Below are 19331 nucleotides of genomic sequence, written 5' to 3' on the forward strand. Positions count from 1 at the left end.
ACCAGCTCTCAGCTAGGATTCTTCTCCAAGAAATAAGGATACAGCCAAGCCTGCAAGGCAGCTGAGAAGACAGAAATGTGCTACTACCCTTCAGGCACTGGCCTGGTGCCTGACATGGAACGAACACATAGTGTTGCATGGAAGGACCTAATTACACACACATCCATGTGCACATACACCACACTGTACACACACCCACATACCAACACTGCATGTGGAAAAGGGGTATAGATTTTTTTTTTTTGGTGGTACTGGGGATCAAACTCAGGACCTTGCACTTGCCAGGCAGGCGCTTATGCCACTGAGCTGTATCCCCAGCCCAGGGTACAGATTTTGTTCAAACATCTTACACTATTTGACAGGTGTAACCAACAGTTACTGGAGCCCCGTGAAGGTTACAATGTGCTCCAAGAGATGGACAAAGGGCAGAAGTTAGTTGAGTGGGAAGGACAGCCAGGGAGGCCGGCTGACCTATCTGTCTCTCAGCTTGGCCAGAGGGTCCCTTCTCAGGTCAGCTGAAGGTGTCTTTCTGGCTTCCCTGAGAAGGGCTGGCTATGATGCCCAGCTGTGATGGTCACACTACAGCCTGAGGGACCAATTCCAAAGGCTTTCGTCAAGTTGTGAATGGGCTGCAGGCAGTACAAGGTTGCAGGCAAGGAAAATTTAGAGAGCGAACCTGAGTCCTACAAGGTAGCTGTTATGAAATATCAAGTTACCTATATACGCCTGGAACTATTTTTGTAAATCTCCTACCAAATCAGAATTGACTCAGCTGATTTCTACCTCTAAAGCAAAGAAATACAGTACAGCACTAAGTGGGGGAAGTGGCTCTAATGCTGGGTCTCCTAACCACACGCAAGGTAATTCCTGATGTTTGGCTCCCTCTCCCACTGGTGACAAATTAATGAGCCTTAAGAAAAGCTCAGTGAGGCTACAGCCTGGGACGCAGAAAGCCCAGTGCCAGGCCCACGCAGGACTGCTGCCCATCTTTTGAGGTCACACCACTGGCTGGAGAGTTGACTACAAACTTAGGGTAATGGGCGCCAGTGCCAGGGCTCCTCCTTCTCAGCGCTCTGCTCATTGCTCACCCCAACCTCACCGATGACCAGAACTACTTCAGGAGGAGGCCACAATGTGTACGCACTTTTGCTTAACACCCATGAGGCAAACACTACCCCATTCTACAGGTAAGAAAGCAGGTCAGAGAGGCCCTACTCCAAGGCTGCTGAGTACACAAGCAATGGAATGGAGGACTGGAACACAGATGTTTCTGACTCCAGGGCCTCTTACACCCTGCCTCTCCATCTGACCTTAAGCAGCTCCCCAAAGCCAGTGCTACAAGGGCTAGAAGCACCCACCACCCATCTTGCACTGAGAGGGCTTGCCTATAACATGCAGTGGGTGCTAATGTCCCTCTCCTACAGGAGAGCTGAGGCTGATCTCAGGCTAGGCAGCTGAGCCGGAATGCCTAAGCCACATGTTCTCCTCCCAGGGCTGGGTCAGGAAACAGGAGTAGCAGTGGGCAGCGTGGCCTCTGGAGGCCGCGAGCAAATCCCCTGATACTTCAATTGGCTGTTTCTGCCTGGAGCCTGGGCCTGTCCCTAGGAACCAGTGCCACGGCTGAAAGGACCACTGCAGCATTTGAAGTTCATGGCTATTTTAGGGTTTCAAACATTTCCTGTTGCAGACACTGTTTTGTCTCAGAGGTAAGGAGGGCAAAGAGGCCAAGAGTTCTGAAAGTACTGTGCTTCCCAGTACATCAGGGCTGGGTCTGGGTGAAGATGGGCTAGGGGATGCCACCAGCACCATACTATGGACAGGAATCACCCTGAAAACAGTGGAAGTTTATTTGAACTGATGTATAAGTCAATTTTCCTCTGCAACCTTCTCGAATAAAGTTATGTTGGCACCTTGGACCTGCTATGCACAGTACACACACCCTGCAGTTTTCAGTGATTCCCTCACAGGTGCATGTACACCATGTGCCCACATGGGCAGCTGGGCAGTCAGTGCCAGGTGGCAGCATGGTCCCTCTCTTCTCAAGCACTCCGGTTTCCCTCCTTCCATGCTCCTGGAGGTATACCCTGCCTAAGGGATGACAGCCAAATCCCTCATGTCTGCAGCCTGAGCTAGGCAGGAGGCTGCAGGACCAGCACTCGTGCTGTCCAGTCCAGGAGTGCACAAGCAGGGTCACACGCCACGTGGACACCCATGAAAGGCAGTCCTCTCCTGGAAACTGGCATGGTGCTAAATTCTCACAGGAAGTACCTGGCAGAAACTAACTCCCAGAGGAAAGATTTACTGCTAATATGTTGTCATAATTTTCTCAAGAGTAAAAGGCTGGAACAGGGCAGTTTCCATGATTAACTTGAGTTAACTAAGAAGCGGGAGAGGATCTTACTTAGGGAAGGTCTGCAGAACTAAAGACTAGAAGAGTGAGTATCCAGCCCCTCCTGATTCTGCTCAACATTCTAGGGGAGGCAGGACAGGTACGGCAGTGCCAATGCCCGGACTAGGTTAAAGACACAACGCTGGCAGGCGGTGATGGAGACATGGAGCACACACATAGATCCTCAGCCTCTCTCTCAACACACATGCTGCAGACCCAAATCAAACCTAGGAGCAAATACTGCAAGTCTCCAAGTCTTTTAGGAGAGCACCAAATCCTATTCCCAAAGAAGCCGAGCCTGGGTCACCTTGTCATCCTTTACCAATGCTTCTCTAAACCTGCTCTCTTGGCTCAGCAAGCTGGGGACAGATGCCTGTGCTCTCCAGGAACCTGTACACTGGTGCGTCTTCAGCAAGGACATCAGAGCCAAGGCAGTGTGGCCCCCCACCCTCTTTCACCCAGATCTGTGCTAGATCTCAACTTGAAGGCTACCATGGTACCTGGAAGGCCTATCCTTCCTCTAAGAGGGCACTCTACAAAGGCTGTTTGGCAGGAGGCACAGCCCTGTGGCCAATCCTATCCACCTAGGGATGTCCCATCACCCTAGAGAAAGTAGAGCAAGGCCTGTTTCTCCACAGTCCAGAGGAGATGAGCAATGCAGGTGTCTTTCAGCATTGTTACCACTTCCCCAAGGCTCCATTTCAATGGCCCTCTACATCCACCAACTTAGCTTATTCCAGCAAGTATTTTGTCACCAGCTTCTCACTGTAGAGGTGAGGAGAACATGAAGAAATCAAGCTACAGGCCAGCATGCAAGCCTCCTAATGTTAGTAAGGAATGTAGTTGAACAGTCGCCACCTGCCCCATTCCACATGGGATGGCCTTGCACATGGTCAGAGATGACCCCATCAATTTTGTCTGGATGCCCATGAGTGACAGACTTAGCACCCATTCTGGCCTTCTTACTATTATCAGTAGGACAGAGCCATAACAGTGCGCTGCTGAATGGGGCAGGCCTCACCAAGCTGACTGCCAAGAGTCGCTGTAGATGGCCTATGCCCTTCCAAATGCCCTTAAAGGTGAAGTCACACCCCTATTTTGCAGGTAGGAAAATGCAGGCTCAAAGAAGTAAAGTGTCTTAGTCTAGACTGCCCCTCCCCCGGCTCCCAGGTGGGCAGGCTGGCAGGCGGCGACCCTGAGCATGTCTTGGAAGCACAAGAGTCACCGTGAGTCCATGAGGTTAATGAACAGCTGCAACATTGCCCGTGTCACCCCAGACCCAGCACCCCCCCTCAACGAAACACAGCGACAGAACAAAGTCGCTCGAGCACCCTCCCCATGATTGGTGTGCCGCCCTGGGCTGGCAGTAGGGAGAACAGGGACTATACCGTCCGGCGTCGCCTGCTGGTGGGGTTTTTTACATTTGACGTAATCGTGGTCAATCGGAGTGGCTGTGTAAGGTGGGGATGTCAGACCTGGGCCAGAGGAGGAGGGAAGGGAGGCTCCGGGGCCCAGCAGTGTCCCAGCTGAAGAGTGGGAGTCCTCATCCACCAGGCAGGCCTTCTCCCTGTGGGGAAGAATGTTGGGCACAGGTCAGTTTCCACGTCACAGTAAAATGGACATGTGCCCCGTGGGTCAGCACCTTCCCAAGCCTTGCCATTCCTACGTATCTTTGGAGGCCTCTACACCATCTACCTGGTGATCCTCAGAGAAGCAACCACCACAGGACTACACAGTCTCTAGCTGGACGCTGCTAGACTTTCCTGGCCAGGTTCTGCCAGCATCTCTGGGTCTCAGGGTTCAAGAGGCTTTGCACGGGAGCTGACAAGCCTCTCTGCACAAGCACCCTAGCACTGCTCCCTAACAAGTCACTGCTCTTCTGTATGATGGTCTCACAAATCTATCACTGACAAATGGGTGGGCTGAAACACATCTGCTTTACTGCATGCTCACACAAATACAAAGATATGGTATCTGCTGTAATGTGAGAGGAAAAGAAAAAGTACAGACACCTCCCATGTCCATGGGCAAGCTGATATAAAACAGGTACATCTGTACTACACAACTAAGTATGGGCTAAAAAGAATACAATCAATAGAGGGCCATCTCTATGGACTGTGTCCCGGACCTGTTGCTGAGGGAAAAGGCAAACTCTAGAACAATACCTTCAGCAGTTCATTTTTATTAAAAAAAAAACCTACAATTGTACATGTGCACATAAGTGTGTATAAACATAAAGGAAGTGACGTAAGAAATTAAACTGTGTGTAATGAAAAACTCTGGGAAAGATATCTGTCATATTTTAGTCTGTATATTTATGTGGGCCTGAGTTTCCTGTAACTAGGATATATTCATATTATTTATATAATTAAAAAAAATTAAAACAATTATGATCAATGAAAGACAACTTTTTTTTTTTTTTGTCTTTTTGAGACAGGGTCTCGCTAGGCAGTTCAGGCTGGACTTGAGCTCACTTTGTAGCCCAGACTGCTCTCGAACCCACAATGATTCTCCTGCCTCAGCCTCCCAAGTAATGAAAGACAACTCTGAAACCTCGCATACCTGGCCAAGTTAGCAAGACCTTGTTACAAAATAAAAATTAAAGGGGAGTGGGGCACAAGATAGATACTTCATTGTACACTGAAGATCCCCAGTAAATAAAAATACTTATCTATAACTTCTGAGCAGACTGTACCCACTGAGCAACCGACCATAGGCCCAGGGGCACTGCAGAGCTGAGCATTAACTGTAGCCATGAACAGATAGCCCTCAGGGAATAGGGTTTCTCTCTGGCACTCAGCTGAGCCCTACACAGTGTCTGGCCACGCAGAAGTACCAGAGATGTGGTGAGCTGAGCTAAGCACCAGGCTAGGGATACCTGAAAGGAGTCTGAGCCACAGAGACTACTCACACCAGGGTGAAACTGGGTCAACCCCAGGCCACTAAAGAGACCTGGACACAGCCCCAGCTTCCTTGAGCTCTTTGGCACCACAGGATGGGGCCATGGCCCCCACACCTCTTGCTGTTTCTTAGGAGAAAAGCAGCACAGCAGGGCTTAGAGTTCATCCTTTGTTGGGTAAGGCCCTCCAAAGGACCAGGTTAAGAGTCTGCAAAGAGAAAACTGGTCTTCTGCAGTGTTCTGCTAAAAAAGAGACATGCTCCAGCAGAAGGGAAGGTGCCAGATTTTCCCCAAAACTTGAGCCCCATGGTGGGGTGGCAGCAGGCAGAAGCCTAGGGTGAGGGAACCAGGGAATATATATGCACCCTCTCCTCAGATTTGGAAGTATCTTGGCTCAGTAATTTCCAGGCAGGTTTCAGAGGCCCCTGAGTTCCAGTTTACCCGGCAGCCACCCTCTGAACACTACTACAGTAAATGAGCCATCCAGGTCAGACATATCACTCACTTTTCTGAAGCTTTGGGTGTGTTCTTCTCCTCGCCCCTAGCAAAGGGTCCTTCTGCAGCCTCCTTCATAAAGTTGAGCAGGACCTCTGCACTAACACCACTATCAGGTTTCCCCAGGAGCTTCAGGATGGAAGCATGGAGCCGGAAGTACACCTAGAATGACATCTCTGGTGTGAGCAGCCTTCCACATGCTAAGGTCCATTCCACAGGCTAGGCAGCCACACTGGAAACAGGCCCCTTGCATCTAGGACACAAGCCACCACTCTGCCTAGTTTTGTTAGCTTTTAAGCCAGCCAACCTATAATTCAAAGTGAGTTCTGAAAGTTAAAATGGATACTGGCAGCATTCCAGTTTAAAAGTTTACCCAGTGATCAAGGCACAATGTGGTAAGATAATGAGGGTAACAAAGCCCTCAGCTATGATCACTGGACACTGCCTCCTACCATGGCAGCAAGGCCATCTTTGTGCCCATCTCCTGACACTGGACCATGGCTGCCTTGAAACAAGGACTAGATAGGATGTCCATTTGTAAGCCATTCCCTGGGAAAAACCAAGTACCCACAAGTCTCAACAGCCTTTGCTCATGGACGCAGCGTTGCTAAGCAGGTAAAACACTGCACTGGAGACACCTGTGCTTCCCGACACATTCCTCAATTTATAAATGGGTGAACTGAGTTACCCTAAGCCCCAGAGTCAAGAAAGCCAGGGGCCATATTAAAGCCAGTTCTGTCCTATCTCCTTTCCTCAACTGCTTCCATGCAATAGAGGCACTTTCACAGGCAGCTTGACTCAATCTTTCTGTGCAGATGTTGGTGTGATACAGCTCTCACCTGTAGCACACTCTCCTATGGAGGTTATGATGGGTGCCACAAACAACAAGAACTGCCAGCACCTCAAACCCTGACTAGCAGCCCTCCTTACCCCAGAGATGGTTCTCATCCAAGTGCTATGCCTGAGAAGTGTGTATTCATCTCTGCTCCAGGCCTGGGTAACACTCTAAGGGGGCAGCCTGGACAGAGGGGACTTATACTCAGAGCCCTCTATGCACTCCAAAGTAAATGGCACAGCAATTCCATTTTCAGATCCAAGAAACCATCTGTGCACACCCAGGAGGCCAAAATTGAGGAATAACAAAGTGTTCAACTGGAAGAGTTCATCCAAGTGGCAGGTGAAGGATTTTAAATGAAGGCTCCACATCACAGGAACAAGGGTACTTTGTTTTCACCAGGGCAAGGTTAAGATTTTTGGAAAAATATCATTTTAAAAACACACAATGTACACACATATCAGCTGACTCAAAGTTACATGACTGCATTGGCTGTGCAAAACAGAACACCCCTGAAATAAGCTCTCCGTCTGACACTGCTTCAAGCCAGTTCGCAACCCTTCAAGCCAGTGCAGTGTGCCAAAGAGGGTAGGCCACATTCTGAGGCTTTGTTTTCTCATCTGGAAGTGCCTGAGGCCACCATACTCCCTCCTCATTGGCTCTACCAGGCAGTAGTAGAAGCCAAAACCCAAAAGAAAAAAAAGCACACACACACACACACACACACACAGGAAAAACAGAGTTGACAACACCTGAAGGCTGGGCCATTTCCATCACACACAGGATCAGTGCTGCCCAGAGGAGCCACATGAAGCCACAGGCTCAGCAGGATCTGTCCCATGTCCTCTCCTCTCCTGCTGGTACCTTAACACATCACATCTCTTCTAGGCCCCTCAGTATTATACTTTGCAGGAAAAGCAGGGTTCCTCCAAAGTACACAGTGCCAAGTAAATGGCATGAAAGACCTATGACAAGGGATGAATGGCGTCAGGGCCTCTGATAGGAAATAGTGCTTCCATAACTCTCCGAGAACCCTACATCCCAGCCCCAAAATGGCCACTGTAAACCACTTGGCCAGAATTATTAATTTATATATATGTGTGTATATATATTTAGTCTTTTTGAGACAAGGTCTTACTATGCAGTTCAGGCTGGCTTTGAGCTCACTTTGTAGCTCAGGCTGGCCTTGAACTTGCAATGATCCTCCTGCCTCAGCCTTCCAAGTGCTGGGATTACAGGTATGTGCCACCACGCTTGGCTGGAATTATTTTTTAGAGGGCAAATTTAAAAATCAAGGCCTTTTTCTGTTTGTGCACAAAACTGGCAAATATTTAAAAAAAAGGTTCCTAGCATGGTTGGAGGAAAATAGACATAATTATCCATCAGTATAACTTTTCAGGGCCAATGAACGGAATGTTAAATGACCCAGCACCTTTGGATATTAGTCCTTGGAAATACTCATGAAGTATTCTCCAATACAAGTGCAGAAACATGCACTGCTGGTGCCCTGTCATGCCAAGCAATGGGAGAAGAAGCCAAACTCATCAAGGGGCCATCTAGACAAACAAAGATGCTCACTCAACCGCTGGCCACTAGGATATACCTTCTACTACATCTTGTCCAATGACAAGGTAAGCTCCAGAATCATAAGAAAATGTTACTTAGTATCTACTTTTTTTTTTTTTTTTTTTTGAGACAGGGTCTTGCTACGTAAATCAGGCTGGCCTTGAACTCATTCTGTAGCCCAGGCAGGCCTCAAACTTGCAGTGATCCTCCTGCCTCGGTCTCCTGAGTGCTGAAATTATAGGCATGCTCCACCATGCCTAGCAGTATCTACATATTAAAAGGAAAAAAATCTGCACATATAAGGGCATACCCAAACTGTAACAGGGATTACTTGGGTAGGGAAAACTGGGATAATTGGGGACTTTGACATTTTATACCCTTCTGAATTAAGTCTTAAAAAAAAAACTACATGTTCATTTTATAATCAGGAAAAACATGTAAAGATAGAAAAAGGGTAAGGAAGCAGTGGATTCTGCCTAAACTCCAAGAAGCTTGCTGGGCATGTGAGACTGATAGGATACAGGCAAGTAACCTCAGAAAAGACGAAATTAATGTGATTAATGTGCTCAGGGCCTCAGGAAGCTTCAGTTCCAGGGCTGAGCCAAGTGTACCTGGGTCTCTACCCATGTCCTTGGTTTTCTGGCCTATAAAATGTGATAGCCTGCCCCTCAGGACTGCTGTGATCAACAATGGGGCATTCATTAGAAATGTTCTAGAAATCATAAAAGAGAATCCCAGCAATAAAAAACTGCTTTTTTTTTTGAGCAGCAATCAGAAATCCCAAATCTTGGTAGCCCAGGAATAAACTAGGGCCTTCCTCTGCCAGGTCAGAGGTGTGAAGGCCTCAGGCACTGAAACACGCTACACTGTCATGATGTCCAGGTTAATAGAATCTATGTGTGGTGAGGAAAAATGATTTGCTTCTAAAAGATAAGAACAAAATACTCCCCTAGAAAGGATGGTAAACACCCTTAGAAAAAAACAAGAAAGACTGTTTTAATTCAATTGCACATGAAACTGCTGAACACAGAGAATTTTCCAGTAGGTCTTCCGAGGAGTCACTGGGACCGTGAGTCCTGTCCTGAGGAAGTCAGAGAGACCACCCCACCTTTGCCCTGCCTTCCCACCCTGGGCCAGTACAGTGTCACCTCCAGGGCCTCCATGGCCAGCTCAGGTGGATTGTGGTAGTGGATCTTCTTGGGGTACCGGGCAGCTTCCTCGTGCAGGTAGTGGCCCGCCTGTCTATAGTGCAGCAGATAGACGGCTGGCGGCTGCTGCTGCTTCTCAGCCACCTTCCCCAGCATGTAGTGGATAAGCCACTCCTCCTCATCACCATCACCCTCACAGTGGGCAGCTGATGTAAAACAGTGTCGTGCTGTCTCCAGCATGCTGTCACGCCGGCCCTCCATCTGCAACAAGATCACCAGCCTTAGGTGCAAAGCCTGAAACTTCCCTGGGATCACACTTTCTCCTGTAGAAAGCCAACCGACCTATTCACCAACTTTATGTCTCTCAAGAACCCTGAGGCTCAGAACTGTTGTCACCATCTCACAGCTGGTGACAGTGAGGTGTGGGACTCCTCAAAAGCATACACCAAGTAGGACACAGAGCTAGATTTAAACTCAAGTCACCTCTTGTCAAGTCCAGGGACCTGTCAACTCCTATGTTTCTCCTGTAGCACCCCACATTTTGTGAGCTTATGAAAATGCCTGCCTGGAAGAAGAGTACAGAGCTGGGGCTGACCCTTTCTAACTCTGCTGCATATACCAGTTAGAGGCTGCTCACTGCCTGCGAGAGGCTCATCCCAGAACGTCCACTTTGGCTGCCCGATATTCGCAGACTACCGTGGGTGAGCTACCACTGGTCTGCAGCCCCAGCCCTGTGCTCCTTCCATTGTGCAGGCACAGGTCCTTACTGCAACCACATGAGTCACTGGGCACCTTAGAGAGGAGTCAAGACAGCTGCTCGCTTGCTTGCTCTCTCTTTTCCTTCCTTCCTTCCTTCCTTCCTTCCTTCCTTCCTTCCTTCCTTCCTTCCTTCCTTCATTCCTGCCTTCCTTCCTTCCTTCTTTCCTTCCCTCCCTCCCTCCCTCCTTCCTTCCCTCCTTCCTTCCAAGTCTTTTATTAGTACAGTTGGCTATACAGATTAATGGGTTTCATGTGGGCCAATTTGTACATGTACATAACATACTTTGATCATTTTCATACCCCCCAACCCAATATATACCTTATAAACCCACAATGGGAAGAGGCTGGAGACTTGGGGGCTCAGAGCTGCAGCTTCTGTGGGCCCACACAGACAGTCTTTGCTTTAGCCCCTACCCTGGAAGCTCTGGAATGAAGGAACATACGTGTGCTTGACAGCTGCCAGGGACTACAGAGAAGTGGCTGTCCAAGTTGGAAAACCTGAGAAGCTGATCCTCTGCCCTGGCTGTGTCCATGCTTTGAGTGTGACAGGATGCCTGGAGGTACTTGCTGTAAATGTGGACTCCACGTCAGTGGGGCTTGGACAGGCCTTGGGAACCTGCTCTTTACAAGTGCTGTGTCCTTGGAGAGGTCAAAAAATTGTTTTACTGCAAATGTGCACACTCTAGTTGGGTGCTGAGTAAACACCTTCTCCAGTGGTGTGGAACTGGGTACTGGGTACTAGGTACATACCCTCTCTAAGTGCTGTGGAGCTGGGTGCTGGACATGGCTGAGCTTGACATCCCTACTGAACTCTCACAATACTGCTTGAAAGAAGAAATGTTTAGCCCATTTTGCAGCATACAGTAGTTCAAGTAGGAGCAAACACATGTCCTAGCGCCCATTCTGATCAGTTCAGACACAACAACTAGCAGCCAGGGGACTGGGTCCCTGTGACACACTTCAGGTATGGAAGCTGCCTCTCCACAGGTGGAAAGAACTTAGGGAGCACAGGGCAACCTTGTCAAGGCAATATGTACACTGGTAGATTACTGCAGAACTTGAGGCAACCCCTTCAGCACCCTGATCTCCTGGGAGACCTTTCTAGGTTATGGTGTTTTACTGCTGTGCTAGCCCAAACATTTCAGTATGGGGGCCAGGGATGTAGCTTAGTGGTACAGTGTATGCTTACTATATCCAAGGCCCTAGATGTGATCCCTAGCACTACCTCCAAAGTATGTCAGTATGGCTCCTTATTTCCATCTCAAGGAGACAAAGGTTGCCTACTAAGCACAGACAACAGGCCAGTCTGAGCATCCCATACTACGGATGCCCCCTACCACATGAGACACTGAAATTCCCATCACAAGATGAAGAATTTTACACGGACCCAATACATTCCTTTGAGAGAACAGGGAAGAGACCACCTACTTTAGGTAGTCAATATTCCTCCCTACTATTCAACTATTCTAAAACGGATGACTGACCCAAACAGGTAACAATAGCCCTATACTAAACTTGCCTGCACTGGAATGAATGTCTAGAGACCAATGGCCAAGTTACCACTGACCTCAGTACAGCTTGAGCCTCCTAGGGAGAAACATCTATGAGCTTCGAGCATTGATGCAACAAAAACAAAGAATAGATATGGCAGAATTTTACAGACCCGAGCGCACTCCAGCTGGACAGAAGAGTGACATACCAGACCCCACTGCAGTACCCTCCTCACCTGCTGCACAAGCTCGGGAGGCAGCTCGGCTCTCCACTGCTTCAGCTGGCGCGAAGCGAAAGAGTGTAAGGCATAAGACATGGTGCCATACTCAATCCACAGGGACAAGTTAGAGCTGTCGATTTCCAAGGCTCGTCGGAAGCAGTTCAGCACAGGTGTGGCATGTTTCCATATGGGTCCATCACTCTTCAGCTCGTTGGAATTCAGCTTGTCCTGAATGCGGCTAGCCCGAGCCAGAGCCATGCCTGCCCAGGAATCAAACCTGGGGCAGTGACAAAAGAACTAACTATCAATACCACTGCCCTAACAGCACAGAAGACAAAACAGCCTGGCAGGTAGTCAGACAAACACTATGGAAGCTCCACTCCTACACCAGGGCCCAGAACCAGCTCAGCCACTAGATCAGGCCATGACTCTCATCTGGACCAGCCACACCTCTGAGCCGTGGTCTCTACACCATGACATATATCTAAGAAGATCTACTCCAAGCAGGAAAGGTTTATTTTGGCCCATGGTTTGGCCCATGAGGGGTACTATTACGGTTTAGACCTAGAATGTCCCCCAAAAGGTTCATGTGTTCAGAGGCTGGGATTTTAGAAGGTGACTGGATCATAATGGTGCTATACGCATCAGTGGATTAACGTACCAAAAAATTCAGGGCTGAATGTGCTGTTAGGAGGTAGTGTCTGGATAGAAGACCTGAGTCGTCAGGGGCATGATCTGGAGGTAAATCTCCCTCCCCAGGTCCTCCCTTCACTCTCTGCTTCCAGGGCCAAAACCATGGGCCAAAACAAACCTTCCCTGCTTGAAGTTGTGGGTGTCAGGTATTTTGTCCAGTGACAGAAAGTGACTAAGAAAAGTGCTAAGAGACAAAACATTCCTCAGCACCTCACAGCCACTCAATGGTTGCTCTACTAGAAGGGTTCTCAGGCTCTGCTCCCTACACTGGGGAGACACCCATAGAATGGACATGGCGGAAAGGAATAGAGTACTCTGCTATCATTATACTCACTAAGCAAGAGCACAGGCAGTCGAAAGCCCCAGGGCCCCAGCCACCCAGCTTCTCCCTCTGAGACTTTGGGTAGACCCTGATCTTTCCAATTCTGTTCCTAGCAGCAAAACAAAAGCAACGGGACATGATGGCTGAGCCCCTACCATTCTGCACATCACCTGAAAGAAACTGAGGGTGAGAATATGGAAATCTCGAGAGGGTAAATGGCCACAGATACATTAAGAGCGAGATAGTTTCTAGGTTCTGGAATTTTCTACCTGCTAGTACAGAGAAGAGGAAAAGCAGCAATCAAAAGGAAAGATGCCACCCTTCCATGTGCCAACAGTTCTTAGTCCATCACAGCTAACGTTACATTTTGTGACTACAGAACTGGCTAAGTGGCTTCCTGAGCTACTTGAGTTTGTAATACGTGGTAAAGGCAGAGGAAGCCTGTGAAGCTCAGATGTGCTTTCACCATGCCCCAGCACCCAGGACCCACACTGTGTGAACACAGGAGCAGGAAAGACACTGAAGACTCAGAAGTAAGAGGCACACGGCAAAGACAAAGTCTTCACTCCTTATGTGAGGGGCTCTCGGAGTAGTCCTTCCTGCTCAAGGATCTGGAGACCTGAGGCCACACTCCACCTTTCCTGGTTCCACTCAGGTTAGCCTGGAAGGAGGAGTGCAGAGGTAGGTAGCAAACTCCCCTTCACCAGGGCCACTTTCACAGTATGGCATTCCTTTCCATTTCTATTATGTCTTCAGCAACTCTGTTTGCCCTCACCTTGAGGGAAGCAGCAACATCACGACAGTGCCCACACAGGTGCGTGAGAACCAGTGGAAACTACCATCTCCCGTCACAAAAGCAAAGTAACTAAAAGCAGAAGCGCGTCATCCTGACAAGTGAAAATGCCTATTATCCCACCTAGAGCCATCTCCTGGTACTAGCAGAGTAGTACACAGCCCACATTCTAGGAGTGCTGACCTACAGGGATGTTGAGGGGCCAGAGGGAAGGAAACAATGACAATTCAGGAGAAGGAAATATCCAGACCCCATGCACTAGGCTCTGACTTGTGCAGGGCAAGCCTTGTCTAAGAACTGGGCTCAGAGTTGTTTCCCTGGCAGTGGGGTTGAGCTATACTAGGCCCTGCCCTCATTCTGCCATCCCCAAATGCTCTGTGAAAGCCTAGCCAATTTGGGCCACTTTCGGCTCAGCAAAAGCGGAAGGAATGGTCACTGCAGGGGAAAGAAAACACTGTCACCAGCATCCCCACAGACTCTATTTCCCCACAAGAACCTCCAACACCACAATCAGGACACCAGTGTTCACCCAGCTGTCCCTCTGGGGCTTTACCCATACACACAGGCTCAGAAGACTTCAAGAAAAAAAAGTATCCAATTTTCCATTTTAGTTAGCCCAGAAGACTAGACAGAGCCCCAAGTCTCCCCTGGCATCTGCCTGACAGAACGAAGGAGAGGTACAGAATGAAGGAGGCCTAGGAGCTGGGCATAGTAGAGCATGTCTGTAATCCCAAGCGCTCTGGGAATATGAGGCAGGATCACAAGCTCAAGTCCATCTAGATAACTTAGCAACTTAGCAAGACCCTATCCCAAAATGAAAAATAAAAAGGGCCTAATGACATAGCTTAGTGCAAAGGCTCTGGGTTCAATCTCCATCCCCGTACTGCAAAGAAGGAAAAGGAAGGCTAAGGGCTGGGGCCTGGGACCAAACAACAAGTCCTTTCCTGGCCTTAAAGCCAGTCCTCATTAAAACAAACAAAACAACCTTTCTGTAGCAGGGCTATCCAATGGACTGTGCCTGATGTGTTGCTTCCCTCTGAGCAGGTGGTGTGCAGGTTGTAGAAAGCCCTAGGTGAGCCTTCATGGTCATCACTCCATTGACTGAGGAGCTATCACGTGAAGAGGAGCCATGACAGGTGCCCACCACTCCACGGAAGGTGGGTTTTATCACCCTCGCTTTACAGGAGGCGAAGCAACAGTGCAGAATAGGTGACCACCAAGTGTGTCAACTAGAAAGCACTCAGCCAGTCTGTGTGCAGATCTACGCCATCACACTGGTACACAGCAATCCCAGAGAGGATAGCAGAGTTCTAAGTAAATGACTCCCTGTCTGGAGGAAGCCACAGGCTGAGCAAAAGGGGGCTGTGATCTTCCCCACAGACTACAGAAGTCTTACAAACTGGTTTCTCCATGTAGATCCCAACCTCTACCCCACTTGGCCAGGTAGAGCCTGACCAGGTGAACTGTATGGTTTCTCCCTGAGTAAGGGGTGACTATGAACTGACCCATGGTTCAAGGGAAGCCACCAAGGCTAGCCCCTGAGCACTTGCAGAAAGGACGTCTACAGCTCCTATACCCTCAGATGCACGTAGGCCACCAAGAGTGGACTCATTTTGACCTTGACCTAAGGATTACCTCCTAAGTATAGCAGCCCTAAAAACACATTCCTTTATTTTTATTTTCTTCAGTACTGAAAATTGAATCCAGAGCTTCATGCATGTAAAGCAAGTACTCTACCACAAGTTATATCCCCAGCTCTGGATACTGCCTCTTAATCAAGTGTGTCAGGCTTCGTAAGTCTAACAGGGCCCTTCAAGAAAGACACTCAGGGTAATTGCTATTTTTTTGGGGGGGGGGGCGTAAATGTGTTTCAGAGAAAATAACAAAACCTAATAGCTCTAATACAATAGTCATTATTTTTATACTAAAATTTTTTTTAGGGTTTTGTTTTTTGTTTTTTTTTCCCCAGTACCGAGAATCAAACTCACGACCTTGCACTTGCCAGGCAGGCGCTATGCTGCTGAGCTAAATCCCCAGCCCAATCGCTACATTTTAAGAGAACAGTGAGCACTGCTCCATAGGAAGAGAACACAAGTCAAAAAACACTGGGGTTCTCCTACACGTATGGTGATCAAAATACACAGTGAATACTTACATTTTAAAAAATTACAGTAAAAGACACATTGCCATTAATTCCTCTCTAAATACTCCCCCTTCCTTTAAACACACTATCACTCTTGCTACTTTCTCAGGTAGCTCTAAAAGTCCTCTTTGGTGTCTTTACAAGGTAAGATTAAAAAAAAAAAAAAAAAAGAACACTACAGTGAATGCCACTGCCCAGTGCCATCTAATGGAAAAGCAGGTCATAAAAACATTATAGTGTGTCCTCATCCACTTCATTCACCAGATCTGGCTTGACCATGAATATGACCATGAAAGGTAAATGTTTTAAACTGATTCAGGACATTGAGGCAGCCACAACAGTACAACTACAGACACTCATGAAAGAAGACTTCCAGAACTGCTTCAGAAAGTGGCAAGAACAACGGGAAAAATGTGTTCAAAGCCAGGGGGAGAATTTTGAGGGGGATTAATGACAATGTGCTGTTTACTGTAATAATTTTTAAACATTCACTGTATTTTTTTAATCACACCTCAGACAATCATGACAACCACAGCTGCCCAATGATGCATTAGGTTACAGAAAGAAAACAGAACTTTTGGATTGAGTTTTTCTATACCTACCCACCCCACAAAAGCAAATATAATTTAAAAGTCTGCAGTGGAAGGATTAACAGAAAACCTCAGCCAACTTCCGGAGGCCTGGAGCCAGGAAAGGAGGTGGCACAAAACCAACAGAAGCAGGCCAGGCGGCACTTCCTTCCCCCAGACACCAGGGCCCAGAGAGATACTTCGTACCTTTTCCAACCCTGATGCCCCTCCCTGGAGTCTTTAGGAAAGAAGCCACCTCCTTTGCTCTTCTTTTTTGCAGAGAATCTGGCTTTTTAGTAACTGCAGAATGCTAAGCCACCTTTTCCCTCCTTTTCCCTAATCTTGCTATTGGCAGTGAACCTCCAAATTGGCCCAGTGAAGAGCTGGTTAAGCTAGAATGACTCCAGCTTTGTTGACGGCTAGCCTGGCCCCAGTCCCACATTACCCACCTGTTAGGGCAGATGCATATGTCATGCATATAGAACTTGATGGCCTTGGACTGCTCCTTGTTTTTGAAATGATAATCAGCGAGGAGGTAGTAGAGTTCATTCACCACAGGAGGGGAAGGGTCAGCCCCTTCTGGGAGGCAGGGTACCTGACAAGTGGGAGGGTAAAAATGAGACAAAGCGAAGTCAAGAGCTCAGGTGTAACCTCAGAGACCTGTAAACCCAGGACTATTTGGGCGCATCAACACATGACAGATGCTGGGCTTCTCCTGGCCCTAGCAACTGACGCAGTGAAGGAATGAAGCAGGACATAAATGCACCCACGCTGGTGGGGAAGGGCTATTACTCAGCCCCATCGCCCCCACCTCTGAGTCCACTGAGGCCCACCTCGGTTGAGGTCCCCTCAATGTAGGCAGAGACTTTGTCCAGGCTCAGTACTGGCCTCTCTGTGCGGGGCACGATGGTGGCGATTCTCTTCAGCAGGTTGGCCAAATCAGCGGACACAGTGCTGGTCTTGTAGCTGTCAAATTCAGGAAGGGTCTTGGGCTTAAAGTACTCGAACATAAACAGGGCATCTTCCCATATAAGCTCCACCTTGAAAAAGGGACAGATTCATAGCACATTCAGATAAAGACAAAAAAACTTCCTCTACAGAAACCCACTGTGTCTGATGGAAATAGGTCACCATTTACAGTACTAGTCTAAAATGAGTCCTTATTACACCTCTTATTATCAGCCTGCCCAACATCATTCTCAAGTGTCTGAAAAGCATACACCTAGTCTTCATAAAGACAAATAGTGGAAGCAGAGGGCTATGATCTGAGCTCACATGGCTGAGATAGAGAACGGGTTCAGTCAGGAATGGTGACATACATCTGTAATCCTAGCACTTGGGAGGCTGAGGCAGAGTATTCCCATGAATTCAAAGGCAGCCAGGGCTACACAGTGAGTTCAAGGCCACCCTGAACTACATAGTAAGACCTTATCTCAAAAAGAAGGAGGTGTGTTCAATTATGAACGGGAACCTGAAGCCTGCCACTAACCCTCTCAATGCCCCAAATGCCCCCCAATTTTTCACTGACAAAAACGACGTTGTGATTTTAGGCCAAGGCAACTCTAGTGGCAGTGGCCACGGTAAATCCTGTTCTAAGGAGCTTCCATTTTAGGGGCTGGATCCCTAAGGTTAGAGAATAACTGATAGTACTGAGGAGCCACGCGCTAATATACCCAGTAGTGCTCCCAAAAAAGAGAAACCTAACCAATTATTCGTATTCTCCAAATTGCAAATAAACCTATGGACAGTTCTCACACCACATTTTTGATCACTAAGTCAATGTTCATGAAGCTATCTTTTTGCAAGGAAAACTCTTGTCCTTTGACGAGACATCTGACCATCTTATTGCCTGCTCCCATTGCACCTTGTATTGCGACTGTGGATAGAGTGTGACACATCTGATGTGCTTCAAAAGAGCGCCTATCTTCCTAGGGCCCCACTCTTTCTCAGACTTGCCCTTCCCTAGGCCAGTGGCAGCGCCCTCACCTGCTGGGCTGAGTGCTCCTCCAGGTACCTAGCCTTGCTCTTCTTGCTGGGAAAGCTGTACAAGCAGTAAAAGCACTGCTCCAAGGCCGTCTCCAGCTCCTCCTTATAGGGGTGTGTGTCTTCGGAAGTGGATGCAGTAAGCTCCTTTTGGAGAACTCGCACCTATGGTGGGCAGAAAGAGATGCTGAAGGAGGGGACCAGCAACCACAGCCCTGTCACAACAGGACCCCGCAGAGACCATGTGTTATGGTTTGTGTCTGCACGTCCCCATGCAGTCATGGGGGGGCTTGTAGATATCTGATTGATCCATAGTCCAGTGCTGGGATTATGGGTGTGAGTGCTACACCTGCCCCTGAGGCGAGTAGTTTGTATACAACATAAGGGAGGGAAAGAGCCTCACTCTCTGCCACTCCTCCCTTTTGCTCTTGTTACTTTTGCTGTTTTCAGCTGCCATGAACGATTGCCCTCTGCCATGTGCCACTCTGTCTTGGAGCCAGCCAACTGTGGACTGAAACCTCCACAAACTGTAAGCTAAATAAACCTGTCCTTCCTGATTTCTGGGTGTCAGGTATTTTGTCTCAGCAATGACAGAAAAGTAACCAAGACATCATGACTCTATTAACTCTTCTGACCTGAGGAGACAAAGTCTACTAGGCCCCTGCCCAACTTGATTCCAAAAGATGTTTCCTAGAAAAGATTTCTTATTCTGATACAATCAGAGACTATCATAGGGACAGAGGACAAACAGACTCCTGGGCCCTTAATCTGTTACTCATTTAAAGCATGGTTTGTGTTTTTTTTCCTCAGGCACTCAGGGACTGAAAAGCAGGTTTTCTAAAAAACAATGACTCTTCACTTGGGCCTAAAGATGTTCAATAGATAACTAAAAAGAACGAAGCATTAAAAAAATAAAAAGGGGCCACCGATATAGCTCAGCAGTACAGAGCCTGCCTAGCAAGCACAAGGTCATGAGTTCGATTCCTGGTACTAAAAAAATAAATAAATAAATAAAATAAAAATAAA

The 19331-nt window shown here is 48.1% G+C and overlaps 1 protein-coding gene across 6 annotated transcripts in view; it reads right to left on the minus strand.

Moving 5' to 3' along the window:
• Cabin1 (calcineurin binding protein 1) overlaps positions 1–19331 on the minus strand; it is a 150568-nt gene that overhangs the window by 69147 nt on the left and 62090 nt on the right. For 5 of the 6 annotated variants that reach the window (XM_013520399.1, XM_013520401.1, XM_013520395.1 and 2 more), the window contains exons 20-26: positions 18309–18470; positions 17156–17362; positions 16772–16917; positions 11818–12079; positions 9333–9593; positions 5794–5945; positions 3778–3956 (exon numbers count right to left, since the gene is read on the minus strand). In XM_013520399.1, coding sequence (XP_013375853.1) covers positions 3778–3956; positions 5794–5945; positions 9333–9593; positions 11818–12079; positions 16772–16917; positions 17156–17362; positions 18309–18470 — 1369 coding nt within the window. The remainder of the gene's footprint in view (positions 1–3777; positions 3957–5793; positions 5946–9332; positions 9594–11817; positions 12080–16771; positions 16918–17155; positions 17363–18308; positions 18471–19331) is intronic. The other variant, XM_013520400.1, reaches the window with a different exon arrangement.

This window comes from Chinchilla lanigera, unplaced genomic scaffold, assembly GCF_000276665.1.
Source record: "Chinchilla lanigera isolate Chin_1 unplaced genomic scaffold, ChiLan1.0 scaffold00054, whole genome shotgun sequence".
Classification (NCBI taxonomy): Eukaryota; Metazoa; Chordata; class Mammalia; order Rodentia; family Chinchillidae; genus Chinchilla; species Chinchilla lanigera.